Source organism: Gnatocerus cornutus, chromosome 4 (assembly GCF_029298725.1).
Source record: "Gnatocerus cornutus isolate USDA-ARS CGAHR chromosome 4, icGnaCorn1.1, whole genome shotgun sequence".
Lineage (NCBI taxonomy): Eukaryota > Metazoa > Arthropoda > Insecta > Coleoptera > Tenebrionidae > Gnatocerus > Gnatocerus cornutus.
In genome coordinates, this window is record NC_142236.1 from 16,964,819 (window position 1) to 16,985,376 (window position 20,558).

General features: G+C 34.0%; 4 protein-coding genes across 4 annotated transcripts; 3 read left to right on the forward strand and 1 right to left on the reverse strand.

The window, feature by feature from the left end:
- The first annotated feature begins 1,486 nt into the window (after positions 1-1,486).
- Positions 1,487-5,747, forward strand: LOC148176472 (acyl-CoA Delta-9 desaturase-like). The gene is made up of 3 exons (XM_088034311.1): positions 1,487-1,726; positions 4,399-4,623; positions 4,678-5,747. Exons 2-3 carry the CDS (start codon positions 4,410-4,412, stop codon positions 5,514-5,516), a joined length of 1,053 nt encoding a protein of 350 aa, XP_087890437.1. The 5' UTR covers positions 1,487-1,726; positions 4,399-4,409; the 3' UTR covers positions 5,517-5,747.
- Positions 5,748-8,924: 3,177 nt separating this feature from the next.
- LOC148176473 (acyl-CoA Delta-9 desaturase-like) lies at positions 8,925-10,881 on the reverse strand. The gene is made up of 3 exons (XM_088033680.1): positions 10,535-10,881; positions 9,856-10,080; positions 8,925-9,801 (listed from the first exon to the last, which is right to left on the reverse strand). The coding sequence occupies exons 2-3, from the start codon at positions 10,067-10,069 to the stop codon at positions 8,963-8,965; spliced, it is 1,053 nt and encodes a 350-aa protein (XP_087889806.1). The 5' UTR covers positions 10,070-10,080; positions 10,535-10,881; the 3' UTR covers positions 8,925-8,962.
- A 1,287-nt stretch (positions 10,882-12,168) lies between these two features.
- On the forward strand, positions 12,169-14,197 carry LOC148176474 (acyl-CoA Delta-9 desaturase-like). Its single transcript, XM_088033657.1, has 3 exons — positions 12,169-12,277; positions 12,895-13,122; positions 13,177-14,197. Exons 2-3 carry the CDS (start codon positions 12,909-12,911, stop codon positions 14,016-14,018), a joined length of 1,056 nt encoding a protein of 351 aa, XP_087889783.1. The 5' UTR covers positions 12,169-12,277; positions 12,895-12,908; the 3' UTR covers positions 14,019-14,197.
- Positions 14,198-18,388: 4,191 nt separating this feature from the next.
- LOC148176475 (acyl-CoA Delta-9 desaturase-like) lies at positions 18,389-19,923 on the forward strand. Its single transcript, XM_088033933.1, has 3 exons — positions 18,389-18,480; positions 18,806-19,030; positions 19,085-19,923. Exons 2-3 carry the CDS (start codon positions 18,817-18,819, stop codon positions 19,921-19,923), a joined length of 1,053 nt encoding a protein of 350 aa, XP_087890059.1. The 5' UTR covers positions 18,389-18,480; positions 18,806-18,816.
- Positions 19,924-20,558: the final 635 nt, after the last annotated feature.

Sequence of the window (20,558 nt, forward strand, 5' to 3'; positions counted from 1 at the left end):
ATAAACTACACATACAAATTTCCAAAATTTTTACTTTTAGGACTAAGGAAAAACTGCTAAAATTTTAGTTTAATTGTGTAATTCGGTTAGTCATAAAACTATAGAAATAATGTTTAGGAAAAATATGCCATTTGAGCCCAAAAATTTGACATAGAACGGGTCATAAAAGTGCCGACATAAATCAAAAAAATTTAATTTCATGACTAACAAAAAATTGCCAATAACAAGTTTAAAATCTTGTATTTCTGTCAATTATCAAGACATAAAAATGTAGTAATAAAATCTAACAATTTATGGAGTCATAGAACTGCAGATACGACTTTTAGGCCTAACCAAAACGTGGAAAATTCGTGACGATTTAATTATAAAATTTAGAGAAACTGTTTTTTTTTAGTTCGCCATAAGGTGTTCATACAACTGCAGACATGATTTTCAGAAAATTTAAATTTTATCACTAACAAAAAATTGCCAATAACAAGTTTAAAATTGTGTCTTTCTGTTAATTATAAAAACATAAAGACATAGTTATAAAATCCAACAAATTATAGAGTCATAGAACTGCACCCACGACTTTTAGGGCTAACCAGAAAGTGGTAAATGATGATCATGACAATTGAATTATAAAATTTACCAAAACTGTTCCTTTTTAGTTCCCCTTAAAGTGTCCTAATTTTCAGTTATAAAACTCACTTGCACTTGTTGCACTTTACAACAGTTTGTCAATTTGATTTTACCCAAATAATTATAAAATTGGGGGTAATGTCGGTATCTTGATGTAATATGCAAAACTATGGATAGATGGCGCCATCATACATCGAACAAAAATGTTTGCGGCCAGAAAAGACTTACTTTTAGGCCCCTTTTGAGACCTAAAAATTCCATTTTCAGTTTAAGTCGCCTAAAAACTTATTTTACTAATATCTCTGAGTCCTGACCTGATAGAGCAAAACGGGCTTCGGATTCAGACAATTTAACTTTAGAAATGACTTTCCACTGCTCTAGAATACATTTTGTAAGCAGAATTCACTAGTTCTTCCTTTAAGTAGAAAAAGACGTTAAAGTATTACATCTATAAAGAGAAAAAAGTGAAGAAATTAACAATTTTTCCGCAAACTTTCTCTTAATTGCGCCAAATTATCCAGCTTCCCCGTCGTCAACTTCCTAGTTTTACCAGCGAAACGGAAAAATTTCACAACAATCCTCGAATCCCATAAAATTTTAACGACTCCACTCAACACAAATTCCCGTCAATATCCCCTCATTATTAATCAATTGTTTGATTAATTAACTAGTTAATTAATTAACAGCACACCGATCGATCCAAGTTCGTCTCAACCTCTCCTGATTGCTACATTTCCAAACAATTTCATAACAAACCGCAACAACAAACGTGCGACGGTCGCAACTTTGGAACGGAGCATGACAGCTCCCAGGGGGGGAATCCGATCACGCCACCGAACCGCCAAATCACCGGTGCCCGCGAACTATGAAGATATCGCGTGATATTCAGACCGTACGATGCCGGCAAATTCGTTCACTGCAGACATCGGGCGTGATCTTTGAACTTGAGCTTTTCAGTCGAGTTGGATCTAATCATTCATCAACACCTGCGGCCGATATATAAGCGCATATTCGGAAATTAGCGACAGTTGATCAAGTGTGCTGACTGGTGAATTGTTTAGTGTGGTCGAAGCTAGCTGTGACTGTTGTGGGATTTTTTAACCAGGTGGGTCTAATTCTCCGGTGTACCCTATTAATTATTTTTTTTTTAAATTTTCCAACTATTTATTTTTTTACTTTCTCTTCCAACTACAATTAACATTCTCTTTGTTCTTACGTAAACTGTTGTTTTACGTGTGCAGTTATTAGAAGTACAAATTTGTGTCACGTTCAAGGGCAAGGTCTAGTTCAATATTCAGATAAATCGGCTATTGATTTTTATTGGCCCACTTCAAAGATACACTTTCAAGCCACGAATTTTGTTTCCTTTAATCGTTGGTTTCATCTGACCCAGAATTTCCCGAGGAATTCGGCGCTGTGCTCAAATTTTTTCTATGGCCACCGGTTGCCGAGATATTGGCCGGCAAAGTTTTCCAAATATTTAACTAAAACAAGCGAAATTTAAATCTTTAACTAAAACGAGCGAAATTTTAAGAAAACTGCAGGTTTAGTCGTAAAAATTGTAAAATTGATTTAGGAAATTAGTTAACTTATTATATTAATTAGATTTAGGATAAAAATGTTGGAATTTTTTATCGGACCAAAATTTTTTGTTTGAGTTTTATGACTGAAAATTAGAACACTTTATGGAGAACTCAAAAGTTCAAACAGTTTCTCTGAATTTCATAATTATATCGTCATAGATAATTAAATTGCCTAATTTCTCATTTTCTGGTTAGACCTAATAGTCATACATGCAGTTTTATGACTTCATAAATTGTTGGATTTTATAACTATTTTTATTTCTTAATAATTGACAGAGTGACAAGATTTTAAACTTGTTATTGGCAATTTTTTTAATTAAATTTCTAAAAAATTTTGTGGGTAGTTGAATGACTTATTCTATGACAAATTTTTATGCTTTTTTAACATAATTATAGAATTTTATTGACAATTTTTGATTGATTGATCAAACACTGTTGTTTGAGTTTTATGACTGAAAATTAGGACACTATATGGAGAAAGAACCAAAATGGAACAGTTTTTCTAAATTTTATAATTCTATCGTCATGAATAATAAAAATATCGAACTTACCATTTTCTGGTTCGACCTAAAAGTTGTGAGTGTCGTGTCGTTCTAGTACTCAATAAATTGTTAACTATGTTTTTATGTTTTGATAATTGACAGAAAGACAAGATTTTAAACTTGAAATTGGCAAGTTTTTGTTAGTCATAAAATTAAAATTTTCTGAAAATTATGTCGGCAGTTGTACGACTTAGTCTATGACGAATGTTTTTGCTTTTATAACATAATTATATAATTTTATAGTCAATTTTTGATTGACCAAACATATTTGAGTTTTATAACTGAAAATTAGGACACTTTATGGAGAACTAAAAATGAACAGTTTTGGTAAATTTTATAATTCAATTGTCATAATCATCATTTACCACTTTCTGGTTAGCCCTAAAAGTCGTGGGTGCAGTTCTATGACTCTATAAATTGTTGGATTTTATAACTATGTTTTTATGTTTCCATAATTGACAGAAAGACAAAATTTTAAACTTGTTATTGGCAATTTTTTGTTAGTGATAAAATTTAAATTGTCTGAAAATCATGTCTGCAGTTGTATTATTCGTTCTATGACAAATTTTTATGGTTTTATGACATAATTATAGAATTTTATTGCCAATTTTTGATTGATTGACCTTATGGAGAACTAAAAAGAAACAGTTTCTCTAAATTTTATAATTATATGGTCATGAATTACCGAATTTTCCACGTTTTATTTAGGCCTAAAAGTCGTATGTGCAGTTCTATGACTCCATAAATTGTTAGATTTTATAACTACATTTTTATGTCTTGATAATTGACAGAAATACAAGATTTTAAACTTGTTATTGGCAATTTTTTGTTAGTCATGAAATTAAAATTTTTTGAAAATTATGTCGGCAGTTTTATGACTCGTTCTATGACAAATTTTTATGTCTTTAGAATTTTATTGTCAATTTTTGGATAATTCAAAAAGTAGTTTTTAAAAATTTTAAGTCTGTAAAGTTCTATGACTTCCTAAATTTTTGGGCTCAAATGGCATATTTTTTCTAAACATTATTTCTATAGTTTTGACTAACCGAATTACACAATTGAACTGAAATTTTAGCAATTTTTTTTTAGCCCTAAAAGTAAAAATTTTGGGAATTTTTATGTGTAGTTTATGACCAGTCGCATTTAATACAAAAGTGGAAATACAAAATTGTCTGCAAATTCAGCTTTTATAACCTCATGAATCACAGAAAATTTTGCGTTATTTTTAAATAAATAAATTTCTATTTTTTTTTTATTTTTATTCAATTAATTACTATTAATTTTTGCACAGTCCGCTTCGCTCTAATGAAGTGAACAAAACGTGTCTTTTCGTTTTTTTGACCTGCTCTTTCAAAAATATAATTTCGGGCAAATACTCTTGAGAGTTTCGTCCTTTTCGGACTTTTGGCTTTCGCGTGAGAGACGTAACTTTCCCGTTTTGAGTTGCCCTCAGCTGCGCTACAAGACATTTGGGATAGAAACGGACAATTAGAGCCGACTTACCCTGCATATACATTGATATGTTACGTAATCCTTCAATTAAAAATTCAATTTTCCTGTGAATAGACAATGGTAGACGTAATAAAATTACGTATTGTCTCATGTTAATTGATCCGAATTCGGAATTCTAATTGTTTTTTTTCTGTTTTCAGTTCTAATTGCAATGGCTCCCAACATTTCTATTCCTACCGGCGTCCTCCACGAGAACGACACGGAAGTCGCCGCCACCAACATTCCTGAAGACGTGAGCAAACCTGACAACCGCAAGCTTCAGTTGGTATGGCGCAACATCATTCTCTTCGCTTATCTTCACATGGCCGCCCTCTATGGTCTCTGGCTCATGTTCAGTTCTGCTAAACTGGTGACTTCTGTTTTTGGTAAGGAGTGACCACCTCATGTCCCTTATCAGTGTGATAACACGATCTTTACAGCGATTCTTATGTATCAACTCAGCGGTTTTGGGATCACCGCCGGCGCGCACAGACTTTGGGCCCATCGGTCGTACAAAGCGAAATGGCCTTTGAGGCTCATCTTAACCTTCTGCAACACTTTGGCGTTCGAAGACTCAGTAATTGACTGGGCGAGGGACCACCGCGTCCACCACAAGTTCAGTGAGACCGACGCGGATCCTCATAATGCCAAACGCGGTTTCTTCTTCTCCCACGTCGGATGGTTGCTCTGTCGCAAGCATCCCTTGGTCAAAGAAAAGGGGAAACAGATCGACCTCTCGGACCTCTACGCCGACCCGATTTTGCGCTACCAGAAGAAGTTCTACCTCGTACTCATGCCGTTGGTGTGCTTCATCATGCCCGTCGTCATACCCATGCACTTCTGGAACGAGACCTTCAAGAACGCCTTCTTCGTGAATCTCTTCAGATACGCTTGGACTCTCAACGTGACTTGGTTGGTGAACTCAGCGGCGCACATGTGGGGGGACAAGCCGTACGACAAGTTCATCAATCCTGCTGAGAATCTGTCGGTCTCTATACTTGCTCAGGGAGAAGGATGGCACAACTACCATCACACGTTCCCGTGGGATTACAAGACTGCCGAATTGGGAAAGTACAACGTGAATTTCTCCGCGGCTTTCATCGACTTCTTTGCCAAGATTGGATGGGCGTATGACTTGAAGACGGTGTCCGAAGAGATGATTAAGAAGAGGGTGGAGAGGACGGGTGATGGCACCCATGAGATCTGGGGATGGGGAGATAAAGACCAAACTAAGGAAGACTACCGGGATGCCATCATCATGCATAGGAAGAACTTTTAAGTGTTGATTAAACAAACTGAATATTTAACTATCTAATTTATTTCTTGGCTGTTAAGTTTTTGGTTGAATTGGCATCTCTGCCTTATTTATAGCTTACATTTAGTAGATTCAGGTGATAAAATACTAGTGAGTGCTTATGTTAAGGACTAAAATATTTTTTTAAATAACTAGAAGTAAGATCTTTTGTAAAGTAAGTACCATGGTACATAATTAAAATATTTTTTTACAATATTTACTCTCGTTTTTGTAAACAAATTGATTAAATAGTTGGTTGCCTACATGCTGCAACGCAAAAACAAGCGTTTCGGAATATATAAAGCAGCTTAGATGAAAAAATAATGGTCCCAAAGTTGATCTTTGAGGTATCCCGGAAGTTAGCGGAAGTCGTGTTGATTTGGGTAGAGTTATGCATTAAAATTAGTTCTTTTCAAACAGTTTAATTTTTGCAACCCTTCTTCTTCTTCCTCTTCTTTCTCTTCTTCTCCTTCTTCATCTTCTTCTTGCTTTTTTGCTACTCAATTCAATTTTTTTGTTTTTCTTTTGAACCTTTAATCATTGAGTGACTTTCTTTTGCTTCGTTGTCTTTTTCAGTTTTTGTCTACGATTGTTTCTTATTTTTAATTTTTTCTCATTACAACAATTTCAGAATTTTTGCGAATCTAAGATTTTGGTACAAATTTTGGGGAATATGAAAATCTAGGAATCTTCTTTGCCTTCTTTTTAGTTGGCTCTTTTTTTTGGTGTTTTTTGTTTTTTTTTTGCTATATTTTTTCTTCGTGTTCTCTTAAAATTCTTAGAATTCTAGCAATTGCTACAGAATTTTGAATTCTATAGTTCTGTACAGTTTTACTGAATTTTGTTTAATCGCCTAGGAAGTGATTCAAAGTTCGATAGGTTCTCGCAAAATTAGAAAAACCTACAGAATACTAAAAACCGAATACATTTGGGGTTTTTCATATCAAATCGAGCACTCTTGAAAACCCGACCTCTTTCTATTTGGCTGAAAGTTTTCCATCTTTTTCTACCCTATGAAAAAAAGTTCTACGAATTTTTTCAAATTTCTTTACCCAATTCCAAAAAGTTATAAATTTTATCAAAAAATGTTTTTTTATTTTCAAATAGCTATAACTTTTTTAAAAATTAACTTATTGTTTTTTTTTAATTTTTGTTTTGAAATGTACTTTTTCGAAAAAAATAAAGAAAAAAATTTGTATGTTAAACTCAATAAAATTTTCGCCTTTTTTGAGAAAATGCGTTATTTTTTCGAAGTTTGCCATTTTTTATTTTATTTTCTTGAGATAAACATCAATTCTGCGATTGTTCCAGCATATCCGAGAGTGGGCAGTTTTTTTTTATTTTTTTATTTAATTGAAAAAAAATTTTGTCTTTTGTTTTTTTTTTCTGAAATAGATATTTACATAACAAGTGCAAAAGTGACCAATTTCACACGAGTGCAAGAAAGACGCTTTCCGAAGAGTTATTATGTACACTATTTTTTCTACGACCTTCAATCATCAGAAAGAAACCATAAGTCTCGACAATAGTTCATTTCTTATCTATTCTAAATGTCATTTTTTACGACCTCATATAAAAGTGACGTATTTCACATAGATAGATGGTTGATGTTTTTGTACAGCTATTTAAAAAAGTAAAAGTCACTAGTGATATGAATATATCCGCACAGACCTGTCAAAATTGACAGCTATTTTAATTTTTAATTTTAAATACAAATGTAACAACAAATGTAATTAGAAGACTAAAAAGAACTAAACCACTTGATTTGATGCAGTGCGTGTATCCAAAGCAAAGTAAAGTGCGGAAGTGCGGAAATGCGGAAGTGTACACGTTAATTGTATAGTGTACCAGATATAATTAAAATGTTAAGACACTGAGAACACTAATAAGTCTATCTTTTTTTTTGTCTACATAAGTTAGGGCCAGTTTCATAATCAATCCTTAAAAGCGCCTTTAACAAAAGGCACCTTTACGTTAACAGTTCCTTTAAAGCGGCTTGCTATTTCATAAACAGTGACAGACGAATTTTTAACTAAAAGCGCCTTTAGTGGAAATCACCTTCTAAACTTCACTAAAAATAAGGAGTTTCGTATTAATGTTCGTATAATCAACCGGGAATTTTGAAAATTTTGTCTGAATTTGGATAGTAGGTAGTGTCAAGTATACTTAAGTGAAATATTTTTTACATAGCTACTAAGTACAAGGTGTTTATAAATGTTTTTAGTATCACGGGTGGATATGAAATGTCAAAGAAATTTGCCGCTCATTACAAATGTGGGTTTCGACTTTTTAACTGATATTTGCAGTTAACCTCAAACATGGAGCAAAGTAAGTTTTGAGAAATAAACTGCTCTAGTTGTGGTTTAAAACCTGAAAATCAAAAAATTGGACACAAAACTGTAATGAAACGTCATTGACGTAAATAACATAAATAATTTTCAAGATAGTCATATTCACTATGAAAACAAAGCGGCAAAATGGTGTACGACAGGAATTCCAGAGCCTTCCTTGATGCTAGAAACATTTATAAATTTATGGTACTTGTTTTTAATTTTTGGTATTTCAACATTTGGAACAAAAATGCAAGGAATGTTTTTAGGTATTTGAGGCTAGTTTTAGGATTTCGATTATCTCATGAATCAGAAAATTTTAGCATAGCCAACAAATGCCATACTTTTTACAATGATTTTCGTTTTGTGTTGAAGGAAACAGTATTTTCTATTCAATACATTTTTAAATAAATTTAATGAATTGTACCAACCGGTTAGTTCTAGAAATTATATATATTAAATGTTCAATTTGTAGGTACTATCTAAAAATCCAATTTACGTAGGTGTATCGAAGAACTTATAGATTTGAACCCACAGATGTGACCTTTTTGAGGTTAGAATTGCTTTAAAGACGCCTTTTTGCAGTTAAATGGTCGATCTTAAATGATTATGAATCGAAATTTTTGAAAACTCTCTTTAAGCTAAACGAGCTTTTAAATTAGATTATGAAACTGGCCCTAAGAGGTAGTTAAGTCAAATACAAATTGTTTATTAATTTTAGTGACCAGACTGCAATGTAATGTACACCTAGGTGCTCAATAAAAAAAATATTTGACTTGTTCCACTTATTTTAAATAGACAACTACCTATTTAATTACGAATGGGTATTAACAAGGTTGATCATTAAAATTATAAATGGAAGATTACCATTATAAAAAATATTTTATTTAGTTTTGTATAATTGTTTACAAAAGACCTTACTTCTAGTTATTTAAAAAAAAATCTCAGACCTTAATAGTAGTACGCACTAGTATTTTATCACTTGCATCTACTAAATCTACGCAATAAATAAGACAGAAATGCCAACTTTATACAAGTAATTCTACCAAAACTTAACAGTTAAAAAATAAATAAATAAAATTCAGTCTGTTTTATCATCACTTATAAGTCTTTTTGATGCGTGATGATGGCATCCCGGTAGTCTTCTTTGGACTGATCTTTATCACCCCATCCCCAAATTTCATGGGTGCCATCACCCGTCCTCTCCACCCTCTTCTTAATCATCTCTTCGGACACTGTCTTCAAGTCATACGCCCATCCAATCTTGGCAAAGAAGTCGATGAAAGCCGCGGAGAAGTTCACGCTGTACTTTCCCAACTCGGAAGTTTTGTAATCCCACGGGAACGTGTGATGGTAGTTGTGCCATCCTTCCCCAAGAGCCAGCAAAGCAACCGAGAGATTCTCTGCAGGATTGATGAACTGGTCGTACGGCTTGTCTCCCCACATGTGCGCCGCTGAGTTCACCAACCAAGTTGCGTTGAGAGTCAAGGCGTATCTGAAGAGATTCACGAAGAAGGCGTTCTTGAAGGTTTCGTTCCAGAAGTGCATGGGGATGGCGACGGGGATGACAAAACACACCAACGGCATTAGCACGAGGTAGAACTTCTTCTGGAAGCGTAAAATCGGGTCGGCGTAGAGGTCCGAAAGATCGATTCCTTTCCCTTTTTCTTTGACTTGGGGGTGCTTGCGACAGAGCAACCATCCGATGTGAGAAAAGAAGAAACCGCGTTTGGCGTTATGTGGATCGGCGTCGGTCTCACTGAACTTATGATGGACGCGGTGGTCTCTCGACCAGTCAATCACAGAGTCTTCGAACGCCAAAGTGTTGCAGAAGGTCAAGATGAGCCTCAAAGGCCATTTCGCTTTGTACGACCGATGGGACCAAAGTCTGTGCGCACCGGCGGTGATGCCGAGACCTCCAAGTTGATACATAAGAATTCCTGTAAAGATCGTGTTATTACAGTGATAAGAGACACGAGGTGGTCACTCCTTACCAAAAACAGAAGTCGCCACTTTCGCAGAGGTGAACATGAGCCAGAGACCATAGAGGGCGGCGACGTGGAGATAAGCGAAGAGGATGATGTTGCGCCATACCAACTCTAGCTTGCGATTGTCAGGTTTGCTCACGTCTTTGGGGATGTTGGCGGCGGCGACTTCCGCGTCGTTCTCGTGGAGGACGCCGGTGGGAATAGAAATGTTAGGTGCCATTGCAATTAGAACTGAAAGTTAAAAGATTCAATTAAAATTCGGCTGAGTAAAATTCTGTAATTTTTCAGTTTAGCTCGTTTTACTGTAAAATTTTGAATATTTCGACACCCCACTTGTTCAAAAAAAAATTTAAAGACACTGAATTTCGCGAAAAATTTTGATTAAATTGAGACTATTCTCGTAAATTGGAAACAGAATTTGCTAATGAAAGCAAGTCTGTTACACTAATAACTGTAAAATCTTTGTCTTTGCGAACCGAACAACTGTTGTGGACCAACAAAAAATCAATAACCCACTAATTATCTGACTGTTGAACTAGACCTTGTCCTTGAACTTGACACACATTCGTACCTACAACTATATACCCAACTACACAAGTTGGCTTAGGTTATAAAGAGAATGTCAAACGTAGTTTCAAGGGAAAGCAAACACAAAAAAAAAGGTAAAACAGGGAATTGGACCCACCTGGTTAAAACAGCTACTTTTAATCACACTAAACAAATTTTTCACAAATTGATTAACTGTCACTTGATTAACTGTCGCGATTTGTTTGACTGAAACTAATTTCTGAAAATCCGTTTATATATCGGTGGCAGATTTGATGAATGATTAGATACAACTACTCAAAATCTCCAGTTCAAAGATCACGACCGGTATCTATATTGGGCGATTTTCCCGACATTGTCGTCTTACTGTCTGGATATCACGCGTTATTTTCACAGTTCACGAACATTGATAATAATAATAGATTTAGTGGTTGGGTGGCGTGATCCGATTTTCACATATTTGCCATTTTGCGAATTTTGTGATGCTCTGATTCTCCAAATTTTTATATTCTTTTTTCCTTAATTATTATTTTTAGAAGTACATATGTATTAGATTATTTATTCTTCTTCAATGCAGAACTATCTGAGATTTTTTTGGATTTTTGACCAAATAATTTTTATACAGGTTTTAGCAACATTTGTTGTCATCCCCAAAATCGTCCCTAATTTTAAAGATTAAATTTTGAAAATTTGCGTACGCTTTAAGTTGACAAAGCCCTAGAATCTGACACACAAAAATTTGTTTTTTAACACTAATAGTTTTGACGTCGCGACGCCTTAAAAATGTTAAATTTAGCGATTTGAGAAGGTTCGTAAAAACTAATTGCTAATTTATTTATTTTTCATTATAGGTAATGTTTAAAAAATATCTCAGTTTTAATTATAGATTTTATGTAAATTGGGTTTAAAATGTGAGGAAAAAATGCTGTTTATAATATCAAAATTAGAAACGTTTACACCGAAAGGTCAACATTTTGTATCACAAATTTCATCTTTTTGGTTTAGAATGCAACTAAAGTCTTATTTGATAAAATTGTCGGTTTTTGATGTTATTTAACGATTTCTTGTGCCCAAAAAGTGAAACACGCCCGTGTTAATCAACACTGAACTTCATACGACTTCTTAGACATCGCGACACCAGACGGTGATAAGAAACACATTTTTGCGTCGGATTCAGAAGCATGATTAACTTCATATTTTTAAACGTAGGCAAATTTGCAAATATTTATCTTTAAAATAGCCGGTGTAAGTTCGTGTTTTACTTTCAATTCTACTCAAATGAATTTTGTCAATAAAATCTATAAGATTGTGTAGGAATAATTTAGAATCTATGAGAATTTAACAAAATCTAACGATCCAAAAATCTATATAAATTTGAGACTGGAATAAAATAATTTAATAATGCCGAAATATCCTTTTTGAAAAACTAAGAATTTGAAGAACCTGTGCAAATCGTAGGATATGAGAATCGGTAAAATTTAAAAAATGCCATCCACCTGAAAATATGCATATAATAATTAAAATAATCTGAAAAAATAAAAAATTGAACATTACAGATATTTGAAGTTTCGAAAATTTGGAAAAATGAGATCACGCCACTAAACCACTAGATTGTTGATACTCGTGAACTATGAAAACAACGCGTGATAAGACCATGTTGCCGGTAAAGTCTCCCAATACAGATACCGCTCATGATCTTTGAACTGGAGATTTTGAGTAGTTGTATCTAATCATTTATCAATTTCTGCCACTGCTATATAAACGGATTTTCTGAAATTAGCTTCAGTCAAACAAATCGCGATAGTTAATCAAGTGTGCTAATTTGTTAAAAACTGTTTAGTGTGATCAAACATAGTTGTCATTGTGAGATTGTTTTAACCAGGTAGGTCTATTTGCCTGTTTTATCTCTTTTCTTTCTATTCTTTATTTGATTTCTCTTAAGCCTACTATTGTTTTCAATATGTAGCTAGAAGTTCAATTGTGTGTCATGTTCAAGGGCAAGGTCTAGTTCAACAGTCACATAATGGGCTATTGATTGTTATTGGCAAGGACACAATTTACAATTAGACTAATATGTGTGTACATACATTGAGTGTCTCTCTCCACATTTAACTTTCATTTCACTTTTTTTTAATAGTCTCATTTTACGCAGAATTCGGTGACGTATTACATTTTCTCTACGATAAAAAGATGTTGAGATATTCGCCGTCAAAACTTTTTCCAAAATTTCGCACAAAAGTGAGCTGAAGTACAAAAATTTTTTTTTTTAATTTTTTATTTTATTAGTACTGGTACATTTAATGCAAATATTAGGAAGTATAATCTCTGCAAATTTAGCGATTATATAGTATCATGAATAACATTTTTGATCTTCACTTCGTCAAAATTTCTCTTAAATCCCCAATTAATAATAATTTACTTAATTCATTAATTTTCTATGAATGGTTTCATATTGATTAAACTGAATTCAAAATTTTAATTGAAAATCTTTACTTTCAGTTCAAATTATTGCAATGACCCCCAACATTTCTGTCCCCACCGGCGTCCTCCACGAGAACGACACGGAAGTCGCCGCTGCCAACATCCCTGAAGATGTTAGCAAACCCGACAATCGCAAGCTAGAGTTGGTATGGCGCAACATCATCCTCTTCGCTTATCTCCACGTCGCCGCTCTCTATGGTCTCTGGCTCATGTTCACCTCTGCGAAAGTGGCGACTTCTGTTTTTGGTAAGGAGTGACCACCGCGTGTCTCTTATCAGTGTGATAACACGATCTTTACAGGAATTCTTATGTATCAACTTGGAGGTCTCGGCATCACCGCCGGTGCGCACAGACTTTGGTCCCATCGGTCTTATAAAGCGAAATGGCCTTTGAGGCTCATCTTGACCTTCTGCAACACTTTGGCGTTTGAAGACTCCGTGATTGACTGGTCGAGAGACCATCGCGTCCACCACAAGTTCAGCGAGACCGACGCGGATCCTCATAACGCCAAACGCGGCTTCTTCTTCTCCCACATCGGATGGTTGCTCTGTCGCAAGCACCCCCAAGTCAAAGAAAAAGGGAAAGGAATCGATCTTTCGGACCTCTACGCCGACCCGATTTTACGCTTCCAGAAGAAATTCTACCTCGTGCTAATGCCGCTAGTGTGCTTCGTCATCCCCGTCGCCATCCCCATGCACTTCTGGAACGAAACCTTCAAGAACGCCTTCTTCGTTAATCTCTTCAGATACGCTTTGACTCTCAACGCGACTTGGTTAGTGAACTCAGCGGCGCACATGTGGGGAGACAAGCCGTACGACCAGTTCATCAATCCTGCGGAGAATCTCTCTGTTGCTTTGCTGGCTCTTGGGGAGGGATGGCACAACTATCATCACACGTTTCCGTGGGATTACAAAACTTCCGAGTTGGGGAAGTACAGCGTGAACTTCTCCGCGGCTTTCATCGACTTCTTTGCCAAGATTGGATGGGCGTATGACTTGAAGACGGTGTCCGAAGAGATGATTAAGAAGAGAGTGGAGAGGACTGGTGATGGCACCCATGAGATTTGGGGATGGGGTGATAAGGATCAGTCCAAGGAAGACTACCGAGATGCCATCATCACGCATCGAAAAGACTTTTATTAATTTTATTAATTTATTTTTTTACTGTTAAGTTTTGGTAGTATTACTTGTATAAAGTTGACATTTCTCTCTTATTTATAGCGTAGATTTAGTAGATTCATGTGATAAAAGTACTACTGTTAAGAAGTAAGATATTTATTTAAATAACTAAAAGTAAGATCTTTTGTAAAGAATGGTACATATTAAATACAATATTTTTGATAATATTTAGTCTTCTTTTTATAACTTCTATAAACAAACTTTGTTGATACTCATTTGTGATAATATATTTGATTGCCAATTTATGGTCAGAAGAACAGATCAGATGAAATGAAATGGTTCTAAAAAAGTTCAAACTTGAGGTACTCGGGATGTTAGCAAAAGTTGTGCTGTCTTGGACAAAGTTGAGAACTCAAATTTATGTTGGTACAAGAGTTTGGTTTTCGTAACCCTTCTTCTTCTTTTTGCTTTTTTTGGCATGTAAAATTTCCTTTTTTTCCTTTTGATTTTATTTTAAGATTCTTCGTTTTTTTTTTCTGTGGGTGATTGTTTTTTTTATTCTTAGTTTTCAGTTCTGCTTCTTTTGCCGTGTTCTGTCAATTTTTGACTATGACTTCAAATTTTTGTGGTATTTTTGAAATTTCCTTTATTTTTCTTTATATTTTGTAGATTTACATCTAACTTTTGATTAAATTTTAATTCAGATCAAATTCTTTATGTTACTTTCTTTTGGATTGTCTAAATACTTTGTAAGTTGTTTCAAAACTGTCTTTTACTTTTTCCCAAAGAATTTGTCAAGATGAAAATGAGGTAAAAATTGTTTATCAAGAAATTGTTTATCAAATTTGAGACAAATACGATACAGGTATACGTTGTAAAGAAGCGTCTAAGAAATTAAAAAAAAAATAATAAAAAAATTCTTTACGTTGTGGAATACAAGAAAATTATTCATTTATTACAATAAATTTGGCAACTTTGAGCGTTTCTGCAATGCCCTAAAATGTATAATGCATGGAAGGATGGACGCGCAATTTTTCCTAATAGAAACGTTTCCTTAGTATCAGTCAACATTGTTGCTAAATAAATTTTAACAAATTATTTCAAAATGAGACACTCATTACTTTATAAATTACAAATAAAACAACAATTCTACATTGCCAATGAATGCATACAAATTAACTTTACGTTTTACTGATAGTACATTATTACACGTATTTCATAAGGCGAGTATTGTAGCACGAATGAGTTTTGACCACGACGAGCGCAGCGAGGAGTGGTCAAATAGAATGAGTGCTACAAGTCGTCTTATGAAATGAGTGTAATATACTATTTTTTCTACTTTGCATTGTAAATAAATTTAAAAAATATTTGAAAGAGTTTATTTTGGATTAGGGATTTTCGGTTAATGATATATAATACAATTACATTTGTCTAACAAAATTTCAATTCAAATAATTACTGACGTTTTCTGCTTAATTTTGCAAAATTGGGTATTACAACGTTTACACCTTTGTTCTGGTTCATTATCCCTAAACGCATATTTTCGTAATCATGATGATGATCAGCATTGAGATTTTGATTCAACATCCGAGTGTCGGCATATTAACATAGCCAACATATCCTAAAAAAGTTACTGTTTTGCGTGCTATAATAAGAACTATTGTCTTTATTGTTAACGCAAAGTAGAAAATAGTATATTATAATACAAGTTTATAAGCAAGCCTTTAAAACACGCACGACGTGTTTAAGAGCACTACGCGTCAGCGGAGTGCTTTTAACGTTGTAAGTGTTTTAAAGACGCTTATAAACGAGTGTTATACGCTATTTTTTATTATACCTATCCATTTACAATCCTTTAGGAGCATTGAAAAAATGTGAATTTACACAATAAAATTATCAAAGGTTGTTTGTGAATCGTTTTCGTAGAGACGATTAGCAATTGTTTATTTCCACATTTTTTCACGTTTGTAAAAATCCATTCAAAAAATGAGTGAAGATATTAAAACGCTAGCAGAACATGCAAAACTGCGATTAATTCTGAATCTACCCGACGCTGAGAAATATACTGGTCATGCTTTCCGACGAACTCCATACGATTATGGCAAGCATTAGTATGAGCATCGATGAGTTGAAACGTCAGGTGAAATAGAAATCTTCGAGTGTGGCTAGTGGCTATATTGAAGAATCAACTTCAAATAAAATAGTTGTTTCCAAACGCATTGCTGGTGTTCTGAACACATTGGTTGCTAAATCAACTTCATCAAGAGCTATGGACGTCCAACAGAGGAATGAAAATGAAAAAGCTTCTACTAGTTATGAATTAGAAGCAACAAACAACAGTAACACGCTTAAAGCGGCGGGCTTTAAAATTTCAAACAATAGTAATTGTAAATTTCATGTTTATTTATATTATAAATAAAAATTTGCCCTGATATTTCACTATTTCTTGTTACCGAGACAACTTTAAAGCTTTAGTGTTTTAAAAACCCCTTTTTGCACGCTTTTGCGTGTTTTAATTTAGGATTATAATGCAGGTATACGATTCATATTGTTGTTAAATAGGGCGAAAAAACTGACCTTTTAGGTCAATTGTATCCACTAAAATGTGAGAAGGATTTTTCTTTTGATTAAGAGTTTATTCGTCATTTTTTAAACACCCTGTATAGAAAAACGAGAACTACTTATACGAGTTGAATGAAAAATGAGAAATCTCAGAAAAGCAAAAATTCCAAACATTCTAAAGAATCCTTACAATAAAACAAATCAGTTAAGTTTTTTAAAATAAAGAGAATATTTATTTGATTATACATATTTGATCCACATACAAAATAATTTAAAGAGAATTAATTGAAACCGATACGTCATTTTTCCTGTAGAGAATTTACCGATATACAAAAGAGCAATTTTAGAAATCAACAGGATTTAAAAGAGATAAGTTAGATACCTGTAATGGATACATGTCAATTTTGATTAATAGATGGCGTCATAAACAACTGTCAAGTTGCAGCCACATGCAGACAGCAACAGAGTTGTAGCGGGTTGTTCACATTTGAAATTGTCTTTGGCAGTCACCCTCTTAACTGCTATTCTACTGGAAAGTTCTTTGCGTTAGAATTAATATTTTGTTGTTTTTCTGTTGCAAAAATAAATTTAAACTTGCCCCAGGTAGCAGTGTTAAGTCTAATGTGCACTAAGGTCGAATTTGCACCGACTTTTAAATAATAAAAACTTTCAATTTATTTTATAAACTTTAATTCGACAGTACGTAGAGATAAATTCGAAATTCAATGAAGCCTCATTTTAATTTATGTAAGAACTTTGTACGAGTTGTTTCGTGAATTCGATGTTCCCCCGTCTAACGAGCTAGTTCGAAACGCAATGTTTTTGATTTTTTCCCGTCTGATTGGATTTATATAAATGGGTGCATCATATTAGTAACTTAATTAATCTTTGTACATATCAAAGTTAACATTGCTTAAATTTAGTTAAAATTGATTCATAATTCTATTCAGTAGAGACTGAGAATTATCAACTAGTTTAAATTACATTCGAATTTGCTCCAATTCGCCTTAATAAAAAACATAAAGTTACAATAAAATATTTGCTAATCTGCATTACTATAACCAAAAGCAAAATTCTTGCTGATGCTCCTAAGTTTTGTTTCACATTTCGCAGAGATTTGATTTTGATTTAAATTTTTATCATAAAATAAAATTTAATTTTACGTCAATTTATAATATCAAATATCTTAAGTTGTTTACTAATAAATGTCTGTAGATCATACAGTATTTTTTTTTTGTTATGACAAATATACTCATCGACATCGTAGACTATCCTGTAAATGCTTAAAAATTTTGAAAACTTTAGAATTTTTGGAATCCTATAAAATGTGTAAAAATATGTAAAAATTTGTGAGAATTTGAAAGCCTTGAATTTGTCGAGTTATGTGAGAATCTGGTGGAATCTGTCAGAATAAATAAAAATAAATTATTTTGTTATAAACTTTTTAAAAATTAAAAAATCAAAAAAATATATAAAAATTTTAGAATTTGAGAATATGAAAAACGCAAAAATTCGATCATTTGAGCATACAAAAATCCAAAAATGAATCCAAAAATCAGAAGAAATGAGCACCAGAGCATCATAAAATTGGAAAATTTGGAAGCCTTTTAAAATCGGATCACGCCACCGAGCTATTTGCTTATGAACTATAACGCTATCGCGTGATATTTAGACCGTAAGACCACAAATGCCTGCAAATTCGCCCAAAACAGATATCTGTTGCGAACTTTGAACCTGAGATTTTCGTCGAGTTATATCTAATCAAACTAATCATTCATCAATACCTGCCACAGGTATATAAACGGATATTTGAAAATTAGCTTCAGTCAAACAAACCGCGACAGGTGCTAAAGTGCATCGAGTTGTAAAAAATTATTTCTTTGTGAAATTGAAGTTAACTCTGGTTGTGGCATTGTTTAACTAGGTGGGTTTATTATTCCGTTTTTACTTTTCTTTTTTTTTATATTAATATTCGGCGTTAAACATTTTCATAATTAAAAAAAATATATTCATTGCTCCAATTTTTTTTTATTTTTTAATTTGAAAAACATTTTTTTTTTTAAATTTCTACATGGGACTTATCAATGACTCAGAAAATTGATCAAATCAAATAAATCGATGTAAAAAACTTCTAGAAATATCAGTTTTACAATTTTAGGACTGTAAAGCCAAAAGTCCTAAAAGCAAAATTTCTGAAAACAGTATTTGTAAAATAGCAAAATTCCGCAATTTCAAATTTTTATTTTTAGTTCCACTTACAATGACCCCTAAAATTTCTGTCCCGACCGGCGTCCTCCACGAGAGTGACACGGAAGTCGCCGCCGCCAACATCCCCGAAGAAGTGAGCAAACCCGACAACCGCAAGCTAGAGTTGGTATGGCGCAACATCATCCTCTTCGCTTATCTTCACGTCGCCGCTCTTTATGGTTTCTGGCTCATTTTCACCTCTGCCAAACTAGCGACTTCTGTGTTTGGTAAGGAGTGAGCACTTCGTGTCTTTTATCAGTGTGATAACCCATTTTTTAAAGGGCTTCTTATGTATCAAATTGGAGCTTTTGGCATCACCGCTGGCGCGCACAGACTCTGGTCCCATCGGTCATACAAAGCGAAATGGCCTTTGAGGCTCATCTTGACCTTCTGCAACACTTTGGCGTTCGAAGATTCAGTAATTGACTGGTCGAGGGACCACCGCGTCCACCACAAGTTCAGTGAAACCGACGCGGATCCTCACAACGCCAAACGCGGTTTCTTCTTCTCCCACATTGGATGGTTGCTCTGTCGCAAGCACCCCCAAGTCAAAGAAAAAGGAAAAGGAATCGACCTTTCGGACCTTTACGCTGATCCGATTTTGCGCTATCAGAAGAAGTACTACCGAATCCTAATGCCATTAGTGTCCTTCATCATGCCTGTTGTCATCCCTATGCACTTCTGGAACGAGACCTTCAAGAACGCCTTCTTCGTTAATCTCTTCAGATACGCCTTGACACTCAACGCAACTTGGTTGGTGAACTCAGTGGCGCACATGTGGGGGGACAAGCCGTATGACAAGTTCATCAGTCCTACGGAGAATCTGTCTGTTGCTCTACTCGCTCTTGGGGAAGGATGGCACAACTTCCACCACACGTTTCCATGGGATTACAAAACTTCAGAGTTGGGGAAGTACAGCGTGAACGTCTCTGCGGCTTTAATCGACTTCTTTGCCTTGATTGGATGGGCGTATGACTTGAAGACGGTGTCCGAAGAGATGATTAAGAAGAGGGTGGAGAGGACGGGTGATGGCACCCATGAGATCTGGGGATGGGGAGATAAAGATCAGACCAAGGATGATTACCGAGATGCCATCATCACCCATAGGAAAAACTTATAAGTGTTGTTAAAACTGACTGAATATTTAACTTTCTCATTTATTTATTTCTTAGCTGTTAAGTTGTATTTCTTGTATATAGTAGGCACTTCTGTCTTATTTATAAAGTAGATATAATAGATTGAGGTCATAAAACACAACTGAGTGCTAATGTTAAGAACCAAAAGTATTTTTTAAATAACTATAATTAAGATCTTTTGTAAAAACGGTACATAATAAAATAAAAAAAATATCATATTTAGTCTTATTTTTATAAGTTCTATAGACAAAACTATAAGATGGTTGCTTGCCTATTTCGGAGTAAAAAAAAACAGTTCAAATCAAAAGAAATGGTTCCAAAATTGATTCCTGTAGAGCCTCTGATGATAGGAGTTGTGCTAATTTGACCAGACAATAAAAATTAGTGCTTCAAAAAAATTTTAATTTTCCCAACCCTGGTGTCTTTTAGTTCTTTTCAAGTTTTTTTTTTGTTCTATTTTTGATGTTAATTTTAGTTCTTGATTCCTTGTTTTTGCTTTCAGTTCTGCTTATCATGCACTTCTTTCACGTAAGATTTTTACTTACAACTTTTTCTTTTTCTTTTTTTTTCTTTTTTTTTGAATAATTCATGTTTTAATTTGCTAATTTGCTAACCTGAA

What these genes read in the sequence shown, in the direction of transcription:
- LOC148176472 (XM_088034311.1), top strand. Translation starts at nt 4,410, where the DNA reads ATGGCTCCCAACATTTCTATTCCTACCGGCGTCCTCCACGAGAACGAC. An exon ending in ACTGGTGACTTCTGTTTTTG is followed by an intron (nt 4,624 to 4,677) that starts GTAAGGAGTGAC and finishes CGATCTTTACAG; the next exon opens with CGATTCTTATGTATCAACTC.
- LOC148176473 (XM_088033680.1), bottom strand. Translation starts at nt 10,069, where the DNA reads ATGGCACCTAACATTTCTATTCCCACCGGCGTCCTCCACGAGAACGAC. An exon ending in AGTGGCGACTTCTGTTTTTG is followed by an intron (nt 9,802 to 9,855) that starts GTAAGGAGTGAC and finishes CGATCTTTACAG; the next exon opens with GAATTCTTATGTATCAACTT.
- LOC148176474 (XM_088033657.1), top strand. Translation starts at nt 12,909, where the DNA reads ATGACCCCCAACATTTCTGTCCCCACCGGCGTCCTCCACGAGAACGAC. An exon ending in AGTGGCGACTTCTGTTTTTG is followed by an intron (nt 13,123 to 13,176) that starts GTAAGGAGTGAC and finishes CGATCTTTACAG; the next exon opens with GAATTCTTATGTATCAACTT.
- LOC148176475 (XM_088033933.1), top strand. Translation starts at nt 18,817, where the DNA reads ATGACCCCTAAAATTTCTGTCCCGACCGGCGTCCTCCACGAGAGTGAC. An exon ending in ACTAGCGACTTCTGTGTTTG is followed by an intron (nt 19,031 to 19,084) that starts GTAAGGAGTGAG and finishes CATTTTTTAAAG; the next exon opens with GGCTTCTTATGTATCAAATT.